A 13,949-nucleotide genomic window follows, 5' to 3' on the forward strand; every position below is an offset into this window, starting at 1 on the left:
GCAGACTAAACAGACCCAAGTCCCTCAGCCTCTCCTCGTAGGTCATATGCTCCAGACCCCTAATCATTTTGGTTGCCCTCCGCTGGACCCTCTCCAATGCGTCCGCATCCTTTTTGTAGTGGGGGGCCCAGAACTGGACACAGTACTCCAGATGTGGCCTCACCAAAGCCGAATAAAGGGGAATAATGACATCTCTGGATCTGCTGGCAATGCTCCTCTTAATGCATCCTAATATGCCATTAGCTTTCTTGGCTACAAGGGCACACTGTTGACTCATATCTAGCTTCTCATCCACTGTAACCCCCAGGTCCTTTTCTGCAGAACTACTACTTAACTGGTTGGTCCCCAGCCTGTAACTATGCTTGGGATTCTTCCGTCCCAAGTGCAGGACTCTACACTTGTCTTTGTTGAATCTCATGAGATTTCTAGTGGCCCAATCCTCCAATTTGTCCAAGTCACTCTGGACCCTATCTCTGCCCTTAAGCGTATCTACCTCTCCCCCTAGCTTAGTGTCATCTGCAAACTTGCTGAGGGTGCAATCTATCCCCTCATCCAGGTCATTAATAAAGATATTGAACAAAACCGGTCCTAGAACCGAACCTTGGGGCACTCCACTAGAAACCGACCTCCATCCTGACATCGAACCGTTGATCACTACCCGCTGGGCCCGGCCTTCTAGCCATCTTTCTATCCATCTTACCGTCCATTTATCCAATCCGCATTCCCTTAACTTGCTGGCAAGAATATTGTGGGAGACCGTATCAAAAGCCTTGCTAAAGTCAAGGTATATAACATCCACTGACTTTCCCATGTCCACTGAGCCAGTTACCTCATCATAGAAGCTAATCAGATTGGTCAAGCACGACTTGCCCTTTGTGAATCCATGCTGACTATTCCTGATCACTTTCCTCTCATTCAAGTGTCTCAAAATGGACTCCTTTATGATCCCTTCCATGATTTTTCCAGGAACCGAGGTAAGACTGACCGGCCTATAGTTCCCTGGATCGTCCTTCTTCCCTTTTTTGAAGATGGGCACTACATTTGCCTTTTTCCAATCATCTGGGATTTCGCCCGATCTCCACGACTTTTCAAAGATAATGGCCAAAGGCTCCTCAATGACATTTGCCAACTCCTTCAGTACCCTTGGGTGCATTAAGTCTGGACCCATGGATTTGTGTACGTTTAGTTTTTCTAAATAGTTCCTAACCTGTTCTTTACCCACCAAGGGCTGTCCATCTTCTTCCCATCTTGCGTCGCTTAGCACAGAAGTCCAGGAGCCGACCTTGTCCGTGAATACAGAGGCAAAGAAAGCATTGAGTACTTCAGCTTTCCCCACATCCTCTGTCACTAGGTTACCTCCTTCATCCATTAGGGACTGCACACCCTCTCTGATCACCTTCTTCTTGTTGACATGCCTGTAGAAACCTTTCTTGTTATCCTTCACATCCTTAGCCAGTCGCAACTCCATTTGCGCTTTCGCCTTCCTGATAACCCCCCGGCATTCTCGAACTATACATTTAAGCTCCTCCCTAGTCATTTGTCCAAGTTTCCACTTTCTGTAAGCTTCCTTTTTGTGCTTAAGTACACCAAGGATTTCCCCTGTAAGCCAATCCGGTCTCCTACCAGGTTTGCCTCTCTTGCTACGTGTCGGGATGGTTTCTTTTTGTGCCTTCAATAAGGCTTCTTTAAAATACTGCCAGCTGTCCTGGACTCCTTTCCCCTTCATGTTAACATCCCAGGGGATTCTTTCCATCAGATCTCTGAGGGAGTCAAAATCTGCTTTTTTGAAGTCCAAGGTGTGTATTTTACTACTCTCTTTCCTTCCTTTGGTCAGGATCCTGAAATCTACCATCTCATGATCACTGCTTCCCAGGTTGTCACCCACCTCTACGTCCCCTATTAGTTCCTCCCTGTTTGTGAGGAGAAGGTCAAGCTGTGCACGGCCCCTGGTCGGATCCTTCAGCACTTGTACCAAGAAGTTATCCCCAACATTCTCCAAAAACTTCCTGGATTGCCTGTGTACTGCCGTATTGGTTTCCCAACAGATGTCAGGGTGATTAAAGTCCCCCATGAGAACCAGGGCCTGCGATCTGGAAGCTTCGCTCATTTGTTCGAAGAAAGCCTCATCTACCTCATCCACCTGGTTCGGTGGCCTGTAGCAGACACCAACCACAACATCACTGCTGTTTGCTCCTTTAAACCTGACCCATAGACTTTCAACAAGTTTTTCTCCCTCTTTATACTGGAGTTCAGAGCAATCATAGTGCTCCCTTACATATAGTGCAACTCCTCCTCCTTTTCTCCCCTGCCTATTCTTCCTGAACAATCTATACCCTTCCATGACAGCGCTCCAGTCATGCGAGTCATCCCACCAAGTCTCTGTTATCCCAATTAAATCATATTTCTTGGCCTGGGCCAGGGCCTCCAGTTCTTCCTGCTTGTTGCCCAGGCTTCTCGCATTAGTGTACAAACACTTCAGGTAACCAGTTGATTGCATTATCTTCTCCATTCGAAACTGGGGTCCTCCTTTCTCGCTCCTTGCTCTATGCATTTCTTCCCGGTATCTGACTTTCCCACTCCCCTCAGGGTTTTGGTCACCGTCCCCCGACGAACCTAGTTTAAAGCCCTCCTCACTAGGTTCGCAAGCCTGCCCGCGAAGATGCTCCTTCCTCTCTTCGTTAGGTGGATCCCATCTCTTCCTAACAATCCTTCCGCCCGGAACAGAGTCCCATGGTCGAAGAAACCAAAGCCCTCTCTGCGACACCACCTGCGCAACCACGCATTTACGTCCTCAATTCGACGATCCCTGCCCAGTCCTTTCCCTTCAACAGGGAGGATGGACGAGAACACCACTTGCGCTCCAAAGTCTTGGATCCTTCTTCCCAGTGCTACATAATCCGCAGCAACCCGCTCAAGGTCATTCTTGGCCGTATCATTCGTTCCTACATGGAGAAGCAGGAAGGGGTAGCGATCCGAAGGTTTGATCAGTTTGCTAAGCCTCTCAGTGACATCCCGAATGCGAGCTCCCGGTAAGCAGCACACCTCTCGAGATTCCAGGTCCGGACGGCAGAGGGATGGCTCAGTCCCTCTTAGGAGGGAGTCCCCGACCACCACCACCCGTCGTTTCCTTTTGGGGGTGGTGGCCGTGGAACCCCCATCCCTAGGACTACGCATCCCATGCCTTTCAGTAGATGGTGCTCCCTTCTGGTTTCTACCTTGTGAGGTCCCTTCCAGAGCATTCACCACTGCAGAGCCTGTGGAGAGAGCTTGAAAGCGATTGCTTACCTCTATAGCATCGGGGGAATCCCGTGCTGGCCTTTTTCCCCTTCTAGAAGTTACATGCTGCCAGTTCTCCTCTTGGTCGCGTACTGCCCTCACTGGCTCCTCTGCCTGCCGTGCTTGAAGGATCAATTGCTGCCTTCTATCGAGGAAGTCTTCATCGCTCTGTGGGGATAAGCCCCGCCCCTCCTGGCAGCCATCGCTCTGTGGGGATAAGCCCCGCCCCTCCTGGCAGCCATCGCTCTGTGGGGATAAGCCCCGCCCCTCCTGGCAGCCATCGCTCTGTGGGGATAAGCCCCGCCCCTCCTGGCAGCCATCGCTCTGTGGGGATAAGCCCCGCCCCCCGGCAGCCATCGCTCTGTGGGGATAAGCCCCGCCCCTCCTGGCAGCCATCGCTCTGTGGGGATAAGCCCCGCCCCCCGGCAGCCATCGCTCTGTGGGGATAAGCCCCGCCCCCCGGCAGCCATCGCTCTGTGGGGATAAGCCCCGCCCCTCCTGGCAGCCATCGCTCTGTGGATATAAGCCCCGCCCCCCGGCAGCCATCGCTCTGTGGGGATAAGCCCCGCCCCTCCTGGCAGCCATCGCTCTGTGGATATAAGCCCCGCCCCCCGGCAGCCATCGCTCTGCGGGGAGCCGATGCGCCGCGCGCGACCGGCTCGTGCGGCCTGTCGGGTGCCCCGCGAGCCGCTCCCTGTGCGCGCGGGCAGGTGGCGGCGGCCGGAGCCCGGCGGGGGGGGGGGGCGCGTTGTCTTCCCCCACAGGCCGCGGGGAGCCGGGCGGCAGCTCTCGCCGCCTCCTCCCGCCGCCCGCGGCACAGAAGCGAGCCCCCCCCCCCCCCCCCCCCCCGGCTCGGGCCTGCCTGAGGCGCCTACGAGTCCTTCAGCCCTTGGGAGCCACGGCAGAGCCTCGTGCACCCTCAGCGCCTGGGGGACCTGCTGCTAGGAGCCGTCAGAGGGGCGAGGATTTAAAAACCCCGCTCGGTCACATGCCTGGCCATGAGCGTGAGCAGCCTGCGGCACAAAGGGGCTGGGTGCAGCTCTGCTAATGGGTGTCGGTCCCCAGCCACAGGTCCTGATCATCCTCCACGAGGGAGGGAAATGCCCCCTCCTCACTAGGGCCGTGTCCAGACTCAGGGGTTTTCTCGGGAAAAGTCGCCTTTTTCCGAAAAAACTTCCCCTGCGTCCAGACTCAAGCCGCGTTCTTTCGAAATTAAATCGAAAGAACGCGGCTTTCCTTTCGATGGCGGTAAACCTCGTTTCACGAGGAAGAATGAAAGTTCCTCTTTCGAAAGAAGGCGTTCTTCAATGTAAATAGGGCTTCCTCGAAAGAGAGCATCCAGACTCACTGGATGCTTTCTTTCAAAAAAGCAAGCCGCTTTTTCGAAAGTTCAACGTGCAGTCTAGACGCTCTCTTTCGAAAGAGGCTTGCAGTCTAGACATAGCCTAGAGGAGCGGCTCCAAAAGTGACCAGTTTCTCTGTTCTCCTCAAACTTGACTCAACTCTTCACTCCAGTTCACTGGCTGTGTCTCACACAGAGGCTGCATCTAGACCGGCAAGTTTTTCCACAAAAGCAGCTGCTTTTGCAGTAAAATTTGCCAGCTGTCTACACTCGCGGCTTGAATTTCCGCAAGAACACTGACGCTCTCATGTAAGAAATCAGTGCTTCTTGCGCAAATACTATGCTGCTCCTGTTGGGGCAAAAGTCCCTTTTATGCAAAGCTTTTGAGCAAAAGGGCCAGTGTAGACAGCTCAGATTTGTTTTGCACAAAAAAGCCCCAATGGCAAAAATAGCGGTCGGGGCTTTTTTGCGCAAAAGCGCATCTAGATTGGCACAGATGCTTTTCCGCAAAAAGTGCTTTTGCGGAAAAGTGTCTGTGCCAATCTAGACAGTCTTTTCTGCAAATGCTTTTAACAGAAAACTTTTCCATTAAAAGCATTTACGGAAAATCATGCCAGTCTAGACGTAGCCACTGTGTATAGGGCCCTTTGTGAGATGTTCCCTTCAGAATTTCAGTCTCCGTTGTGTATGGAGCCAGTTGTGCCTGGAAACATACTCCTGAGAGGGCAGAACATGGGGCGGGGGAAGGGAAGGGGCCACTCCTGTGCGCTCCAAATCTACTGCTGTTTGATCCCCCCATAACAGTCCCTGCAATTCTTTCTAAAGGACTCAGGTATGATAGAGGTCTATAAAATCACGATTGGTATGGGAAAAGTGAATAGGGAAAAGTTATTTACTTATTCCCACAATACACGAACTAGGAGTCACCAAATGAAATTAATAGGCAGTAGGTTTAAAACAAACAAAATGAAGTTTTTCTTCACTCAGTGCACAGTCATCCTGTGGAACTCCTTGCCAGAGGATGCGGTGAAGGCTAGATCTTTAACAGGGTTCAAAAAGGAGCTAACTAGATTCATGGAAGTTAGGTGCATCAATGGCTATTAGCCAGGATGGGTAGGAATGATATCCCTTACCGCTGTTTCTCTGGAAACTTGTGCCGACTACCTGTTGTGATCCTTCCCTCTGGGGCATCTGGTATTGGCCACTAGTGACAGGACAATGGGCTGGATGGAACTTTGTTCTGACCCAGTTTGGCCATTCTTGTGTTCTAAGTACCGAAAACACTCAGTTTCTTTCTTCAGGTGGAGAAGGGATGGCTGGGAGGGATACTGCTTCAATGGAACAAAAAACAGGGCTACAACAGACTAACACGGCTACATTTCTATCACTGCTTCAATGGAGACTTTTCAGCAAGATGCTGATTGGTGTACCCAGTGATGCGAGGCATGGGGTGTGGCAGCCTACTGGAGTCTGCTTGAAATGGAGATTGTTGTTAGGTACAGGCTGATGGTGAGTTGGGAAGTGGAGTTCCCTGAGTTTTGGAGCAGAAAAACTCTCTGGAGTAGAAAGAGAGAGCCTGAGACATGAGGACTGGTATGAGGTTTAAGGCCTGAACTGGAGTAATACTCAGGCCTTGCTACTATAAAGCAAAGTTAGCTCAGGCTTTTGCCAGAAGTGTACAAGATAAGGGTGGCAACTAACCACATTGGGGGCAATATGTAACTGATTTGTATCAGTGCATAAAGACAGATGTCAGAGGGGGAGCCTTTGGCTTGAAGTGCTGGGGGAAGGAAAGTCTTGTGCATGTGCATCTACTGGCACATGCAGTGCAACCCAGAGATCAGATTTGGAGCCTGTTCCAGCCCAGTCTTGGGGCACAAGGCTAGTGAAAACAGCCTTCTCTGGGTACTCTCACTGAGTAGTACCTTGCTCAGAGAGTAGACCATTCAAATCAGTTTGGCTGTCTGAGTAAGGTACTTAAAGTATGACAAAATCTGTCCCTTTTTGGTATTTTTTTATATCAAAATTAACATCTGACACTGAAATTACCATATAATCGCTGAATTCCTTGTCTGTCGTCATCTGGAAGGACGAAGGTGTTTGGTTCCCAGTAGCGATACATAGGGTACGTCAGAGCACCTTGAACATTTGAATGACCCAGTCCCAAAGAATGGCCAAATTCATGAGCAGCAACAAGGAACAAATTTGTTCCTAAATTTTTCATATATAAAAAAGAGGAAAAGAGTTGTTAACATACAATGGAACAGAGAATCACAAGCAGAAGAATTCACATCTTTTCATTGTGATGAAATCCTATAGGTTTAATTTAAGTTTATCTGCTCTCCCATGTTTTAGTAAGAATTTTTCAGAGGCCATGAATGGGAAGTCAGGAAACCTGCAATCTATTCCTGACTCTCCTTTTGTTAATGGCCCACCTTTTGACAATCACTTAAAGTTGTGTCTAACTTACAAAAACACCAGGATAATATTTCTCTCCCACTTTTGTAAAGTGATTTAAGCTCCACAGAATACAGACCTTATATATATGCTCTGGCAGGCAAAGGTAAGTATGTTACATTATATATAAGAGAGAGGGACAAACAGTTATAGGAAGAAAATGCCAGGGCTTTGTGTAGAAGGAGCTGAATTTGTTGCGACGGGCACAGGAAATACTTTACCTATATGATTTTGTGACCATTTCTCAGCTTCATCAAAATGAGCATCTCCTCCTATCCCTGGGCTTGGTGCAAAGGCATGAGCCAGTACTCCCTCCCTTCCATCAAAGGGAGATTGGTCGCCGTGTGCTGCATAGGAAAGGAAATTAATATGTCATCAATTAACACAATGATTCATTTTAAAACACAGTTACATATCTTGAAGTTTAGAATTTGCTTTTAGTCATTGTAGATAATAATATATTAAAATGAGACTAAAATAATGTTAAGGATGCAAAGTCAAACATTCAAAAGGTAGGAAATGTCACACTTAAGATTGCCTGTTCAATGAACTCAGCTCCCATGTTTGTGCACATTATGGTACGGTTTTTAATTCCATGATTGCAAACTATTTTTTCCCATGGACTTCTGTCTTATGGAGGGCATTTTCTCAGTAATGGCTGAATCATCTTCTCTGAAACTTTCCAAAATTTCAGCCTGAGGCTGAAACCAAGTGAGAAAATGTCTGGCTTAAGTTTTGCAAAGTTATAAGCATCTGAAGGCAAGGTCCTAGAATTGACACCATTGGGCAATAATAAGGATAGATTATGCTACCTGCACTACCTGTGCTACTTCAAGTGAATGATTTTAGGGAACCACTGCTTTGAAAAACTGAGCCTCTCATTTGGTAAACTAATTTAATGTGTCTTCTGTTAGAATCTCCCGTAAGAGTGGCTGAGGTGTCTGGATCTTCAGCTGGAGGTTGGATGGAAAAGGTTGACTCTCCTCTTCTGCCTATAAGAAGGGCTACAATTTCTTGCTGGAATTCAAGGATTTGCAGGACAGTTGTCAAAAATTCATAACCCAGGAAGACAGTACAACATTATTGTACTATTGGATGTTTGGGAATGAATCTTTAAGGGTTTGGCTACACTCAGAATGCTACAGCTGCACCACTGTAGCACTTCAGCATAAGTAGCACCCACAGTAATAGGAGTTCTCTCCTTGGTGGAGGTACATCACCTCCCCAAGAAGGGGTAGCTAGGTCAGTGGGAGAAGTCTCCTCTTGACCTAGCACTAGTCTACACTGGCTAGTATAGATGACTCTCAAGGGTCAGGATTTTTCACACGGCCGACCGAGGGACATAGCTTTATCAAAATAAAAATCTAGTGTAAACAGCACTTAAGAGGAGGACTAACACTTGTATGTCTACACTGCATCTCTTTAGCACAAAAGCCTATGCAAACAAAGTGCAGATTAGCATATTTCCCTGCTTCATTTGCATAATTAATCAGGGGACATTTTTGCGCAAGAGGCTTTTGCACAAAAAGTAGCCCTCTACACAGCTCCTTTTTGGGCAAAAACACCCTCTTTCACAAGAGCCATTCTTCTCAATTTTTTCAGAAAGAATAGCTCTTGTGCAAGAGGGTGTTTTTGTGCAAAAAGGAGCTGTGTAGATGGCTCTTTTTTGCACAAAGACTCTTGCGCAAAAATGGCCACTAATGAATTATGCAAATGAAGCATGACAATATGCTAATCGGTGCTTCAGTTGCATAGGCTTTTGTGAAAGAGGGGTGCCTTGTAGTTGTAGTGAGAGAGGAACTAAAGTATGTGCATGTGTGCATATACACACACATTCTCCCCCTTTCAGACTTCTTGGAAGCCTAAAATAAAACTGTAATCCAAAATAGTCCCCCTTGCGTTGGACTACAGTGGAAAGAAGCTCTGTTGTATTTGTGTTTGTCTCTAATGAGGCAAAAAAAATGTTTTTGAGGCATATGACCAAGGTGTTTAAACCGTTCACAAGTGTGAAGACTCCTTGTTTGCTCATATATAGGAATAATGATCTTAGCAGAGGAGTACTTTTACAATCACATATACGTTGACACTATTTTCCTCATTTTACAGTTTGAACTTCCAAGGGATTTTGTGATGGTTGATTAGTTAAACTGTTACACAAATATAAAACTGCAGGACATGATAAAGATCGGATGAACTCAGAATGAAAATAATTGTTCTCTCTTCAGCCTTTGGGTATGAAAACATGTAAGCTTTTAAAGTATAGCTTCAACTTTAAATAAATGTAATTCATGGATTCTTAAAAACATAGCAGTAGCCTCACCACCATGTGCAAAACGAATTAGGATATCCGCTTCTCCCCTGGCAACGTTTTGAAATCTCAGTGGAGTCACATCACTCCACACCTGAAATGCCTTTTTGATCGCTTTCACCACCATAGAACGAGGCAGATCCGGTGTATAATTCAGAATCCTTTCAGCAGCAAAAGAAAAGAAATTATTGTCATTTAAGGCATGGAATAATATGACAGCATTAAAACAAAACAAAATGCACAAAAGTGGCATATAACCAAGCTGTAAGTCAATACATTCTTCCTCCATCTTGGAGTTCCTGGAAATGTGCTGTAATCTAATACATCAGGGACTCCACACCTTGGCCGTGCCATCATTTCTTCTGTTTGTGAATTTAATTTTCCTGTTACAGTCAGGTGGAAACATTTCTGCATCTCTTTAATTTTCTCTTCTAAGTCCCAACCACCTACTTTATTAATAGATGGAAAGAACCTGTGCAGATAATCCTGAAAATAAAAAGAAACTTTAGATTCAGGGTTCATCTCCAGTTGTGTTCTCTTATACCTTAAAGAATCAATTTGTCGGCAAGTATAAGATCCAGATCCTTGACTATACTTCAATTACTAGATCCCTAGAAAATCACAGTACTCTGTCATAAAAGGGAAACAGTTCAGACAGATATGAGACCACTTTTCCAATATAAATGAACACTAGGGGCTCGTCTACATTGGCCCCTTTTCCGGAAGGGGCATGGTAATTTTTGAGATCGTAATAGGGAAATCCGCGGGGGATTTAAATATTCCTACTTCGAAGTAGGAATAAGATCCTCCGGAAAAGGGCGCTTTTTCCGGAGGATCGGGGCCAGTGTAGAAGCTCTTTTCCGGCTTTTCTAAAAGCCGGAAAAAAGCGGCAGACATTTTTATTTAAATGCCGCGGGGGATATTTAAATCCCCCGCGGATTTCCCTATTACGATCTCTGAAATTACCATGCCCCTTTCGGAAAAGGGGCCAGTGTAGACGTAGCCTAGGAGAAGACACAATGGGCTTAAACTGCAGCAAGGAAAGTTTAGGTTAGACATTAGGAAAACTTCCTTACTGTCAGGGTGGTTAAACACTGGAATAAATTGCCTAGGGAGGTTGTGGAATCTCCATCTCTGGAGATATTTAAGAGCAGGTTAGATAGACATCTCTCAGGGATGGTCTAGATGGTACTGGGCCCTGCCGTGAGGGCAGGGGACTGGACTCAATGACCTCTCGGGGTCCCTTCCAGTTCTAGTATTCTATGATTCTAAAATAACAATGTGGATTTGTGTTAAAATTGTCACTACCTTTCTCCTTTGAGAACTCTGTACTTAATCTTACTTCATATCAAAATGCTGCAGTGCTCTATTCTGTCTTTTATGAAATACACAAAAGAGTGTTGTGCAAGGGTTAGTTAGTTCTGGATTTGAGTAATTGCTTATGCCTGGACCTTTTCAGGCCTAAGAACTTAGGCTCCTACTTCTCATTTACACCAGTGCCTTTTGTACACCATTTTGGTAGTGTAAAGGGATCTTAAAATGGGTGTAAATTTACATTCATTGTAATGTCCCTTTACATTACCCATCTGGTATTATAAAAGATCCTTAGTGGTCATGAGAATCATACCACCCTGTCATTTATAAATAATATTAAGGATAAGATTTTGTCATGGACATTTTTGTAAAAGTCACAGAGAGGACATGGGCAAAAAAGAAAAATTGATGGAAGCTTTTCCTGACTTTTACTAAAAATAGCCATGATCTCTCTCTCTCTCTCGCTCTCTCTCTCATCTTTGGGTAATTTTATATCTTTAATACCTGGTCCTAATTCACTTTTGCAATTTCACATAGGGGGCTTTCAAAATTTTACTTTATACCTTCTATTTTTTGTCAACTGACTTGTAACAACTACATACCACTGAAATAAAATACAATGTCACCTGCTCTCTGGAAAGAAATATAATAATTAAGATGTAGACTTACAATGGAAAAGCAGTATATTTGCGGGTTAGGTGAACAGCCTGACAGATAGCCCATTCATGACATACCTCTATACGCTTCTGGTTGTTGGAGCTCCATGGCTCTGGTTTAAGCGAACCTGGGAGACCAAGAATTCCAGGCAAGAACGGTGCAATGCAGAGAAGGATGTATTTCATGGTGTTATCAGATGGTCACTGCTGAAAAAGGAAAATCTGAGGTCTTCTGTGTCTGATGGTCACAGCTATAAAGCTTATATAGGCCTGGACTGGTGTGTGTGTGGTAACAGATTTCATGAGTCATTTTTAGGCTTCCTCTGTGGTTTTGTTATTTGCTGTAATGCTTTTAAGGTGTCTTTATTCCAAAATGTAAATGAAGAAACATTAACTTTTTGATGACAGCACAGCTGATGTCACACTGACAGAGCAGGCAGCCAACTTTCTTTATCTCCCTTTCATATGATTCAGGTGCAAAAACCACAGGGGCAGAGGGATGTTAGTTTTCTTAACCTCAGTCAACACATTTGCTTGCTGACCAATCTCAACTTTCCAACATTACCTTGGTGCCATTAATGCACATTGCAACACACTTCTGGCTTGGTATCTAGTCTACATGTGTTGATTGACTGCAGAGGACGTGACTACATAAGTGTAAGTGCCGTGCGAGTGAAATCACTTAAAACTACATGCTTTGTAATACCTGCCCGTGTGAAAGTTTCTATTTAAGCATTCTAGTACAAATTCTGAAAATCCAGAGGAAATTTAGTGATGCTAGTAAGGTTTGTCCAGATTTAACTAAGCTCTGAATCTGGCCACTTCTATATGTGGAAAGATTATGGAGTCCCTTAAAGTTTTTTGACCTCAAATCTGATGAGCTCTGATGAATCAGTCTTTAAAAAGGATTATTTAGTATAAAATAAAGGAGCTAGAATTATCCTATGTGGAAAAAAATCCCAGATGCTTCTACGGAAGAGTAAGGAGCCGTACTCAGTTATGGTGGATTTCAGTGAGCAGCAGGCCTCATTTGTGCTCCATGGAATGCTACAGCAAGCAACGGATGAATTTATTTCATAGGGTACTTCAGCCGAATATCAGCGTACTGTTGCATTTTGGGTGCACAGCTTAGTGACAATGGAGCTAAGCTGCAGCACAAGGAGAAATAGCCCTCTTCCCAGCAGTATCCGGCACTGTGACTGCGTAAGAGGTATCTGTTGTATTTCACCATGGAACTACTCACATGCATAAAGTTAAGCGTGTATTTAACTGCAGAAGAGGGCCCCTAGGGCCCCATTGTATTCTGACTGAAGCTAATACAAAGATGCCTGTGGCTGAGCTGTGCTTTGGCACAGCTGAAAATGGGTGATACTTAAAAGACAGATGTAAGCCACTTTGTGCTCTGTCATTCTGAGGAAATGTCATTCAGGGAAATGATCTTGTTCCTCATACAAATCAGAAAAATTCCAAGGTCAATGAAGCCCATGACTAGCCCACACTAATTAGAGCAGCATCTAGGATTCTCTTACAGGGGCAAGGGCCAAAGCTGAACCAGAGACTCAGGGAGCCACAACCAGCTCACTAGCACCCCTCACTCTGCTGTACTTAATGGAAACTGAGGGCAGTAGAAAGTCTGGCCCCAAATTGGGAAATTTCAACCTCGGAGATGAAAGTTATTGAAAGCGATAGCATGTTAGACTAAAAGCTGTTCTGTGATATTTATTTTGTAATATTTATTTTCCACACAATGAAGCATCTTAATACTATATAAAAAAAGCTCATGACCTTGCCATCTAAAGCTTCATACCTAGGATCTTTATGCTGGTAAGTAATCATTCTATGAGAAACAATGCTTGTTGAATAGTCCCACTGACTGAGCAGGGAATTTTAGTGCTGTAGGCAAAAGTGCCTATCAGCATTTCCCCATTGAACTAGGAACTATGTATAATTTCTGATACAATACATTCTATATTTTGTCATTCAGTGTTTTTAATCTTCTTCAGTTATGTGAAAAAGTGAAGTAGAATCTAGCGATTCACTGTTGAATATTCACTGGTCATTGTGTTGGATGAGAGAACTGAGACAAGTTCTGAATACATGTATTTTAGGCAACACTTGACCCTGTCCTTAATGAAGAGTTCAAGAGTGACTCAAGTGTATTGGCTGATGCTCAGAAGAAAGAATTACCATAAAAAGTCATGAAATCATGAGAAACGTTTCTGTTAGCCCACTTGTGAACTTTATTATACTGTACATCTGTTATTACAAGACTTTTGATAGCTAAGACATTCAATCCTTTTTGCTATGCTGTCTGAGTATTCAGTCTGACAAATCTATTTTTCATATCTGCATTTATTAAATTCACCAGGAAAAGCTACAGTTCACATTTTTATTTATGAAAAATTGACCATTTATGAAGATTATATTCAGAGTCTGCTCCTACATTCTGAGCCTGCTGGAAGTTTTACACGGAGCAAAATTGTCATTCACCTTCCAATCTTGCCTTTATACCCATCAAATGGCAAATTTTCTGTCCTTCCACTTTTATTGCTGGAGATGACGAAGATTACAAATGCAGAGTCATAAGAGGGAGATT

At 45.0% G+C, this 13,949-nt stretch overlaps 1 protein-coding gene across 1 annotated transcript; it reads right to left on the bottom strand.

Annotated features, from left to right (window-relative positions):
* Positions 1-6,644: 6,644 nt before the first annotated feature.
* On the bottom strand, positions 6,645-10,129 carry LOC142827390 (macrophage metalloelastase-like). The gene is made up of 4 exons (XM_089780344.1): positions 9,648-10,129; positions 9,396-9,546; positions 7,297-7,422; positions 6,645-6,829 (listed from the first exon to the last, which is right to left on the bottom strand). The coding sequence occupies exons 1-4, from the start codon at positions 9,903-9,905 to the stop codon at positions 6,645-6,647; spliced, it is 720 nt and encodes a 239-aa protein (XP_089636470.1). The 5' UTR covers positions 9,906-10,129.
* Positions 10,130-13,949: the final 3,820 nt, after the last annotated feature.

This window comes from Pelodiscus sinensis, chromosome 1, assembly GCF_052426305.1.
Source record: "Pelodiscus sinensis isolate ZL-2025 chromosome 1, ASM5242630v1, whole genome shotgun sequence".
Lineage (NCBI taxonomy): Eukaryota > Metazoa > Chordata > Testudines > Trionychidae > Pelodiscus > Pelodiscus sinensis.

Coding starts and splice junctions, on each gene's coding strand:
- LOC142827390 (XM_089780344.1), bottom strand. CDS start 9,905: ATGAACCCTGAATCTAAAGTTTCTTTTTATTTTCAGGATTATCTGCAC. Junction 9,547..9,647: donor GGAAGAATGTATTGACTTAC/AGCTTGGTTATA, acceptor TTTGCTGCTGAA/AGGATTCTGAATTATACACC. Junction 7,423..9,395: donor AATTCGTTTTGCACATGGTG/GTGAGGCTACTG, acceptor TTTCCTATGCAG/CACACGGCGACCAATCTCCC.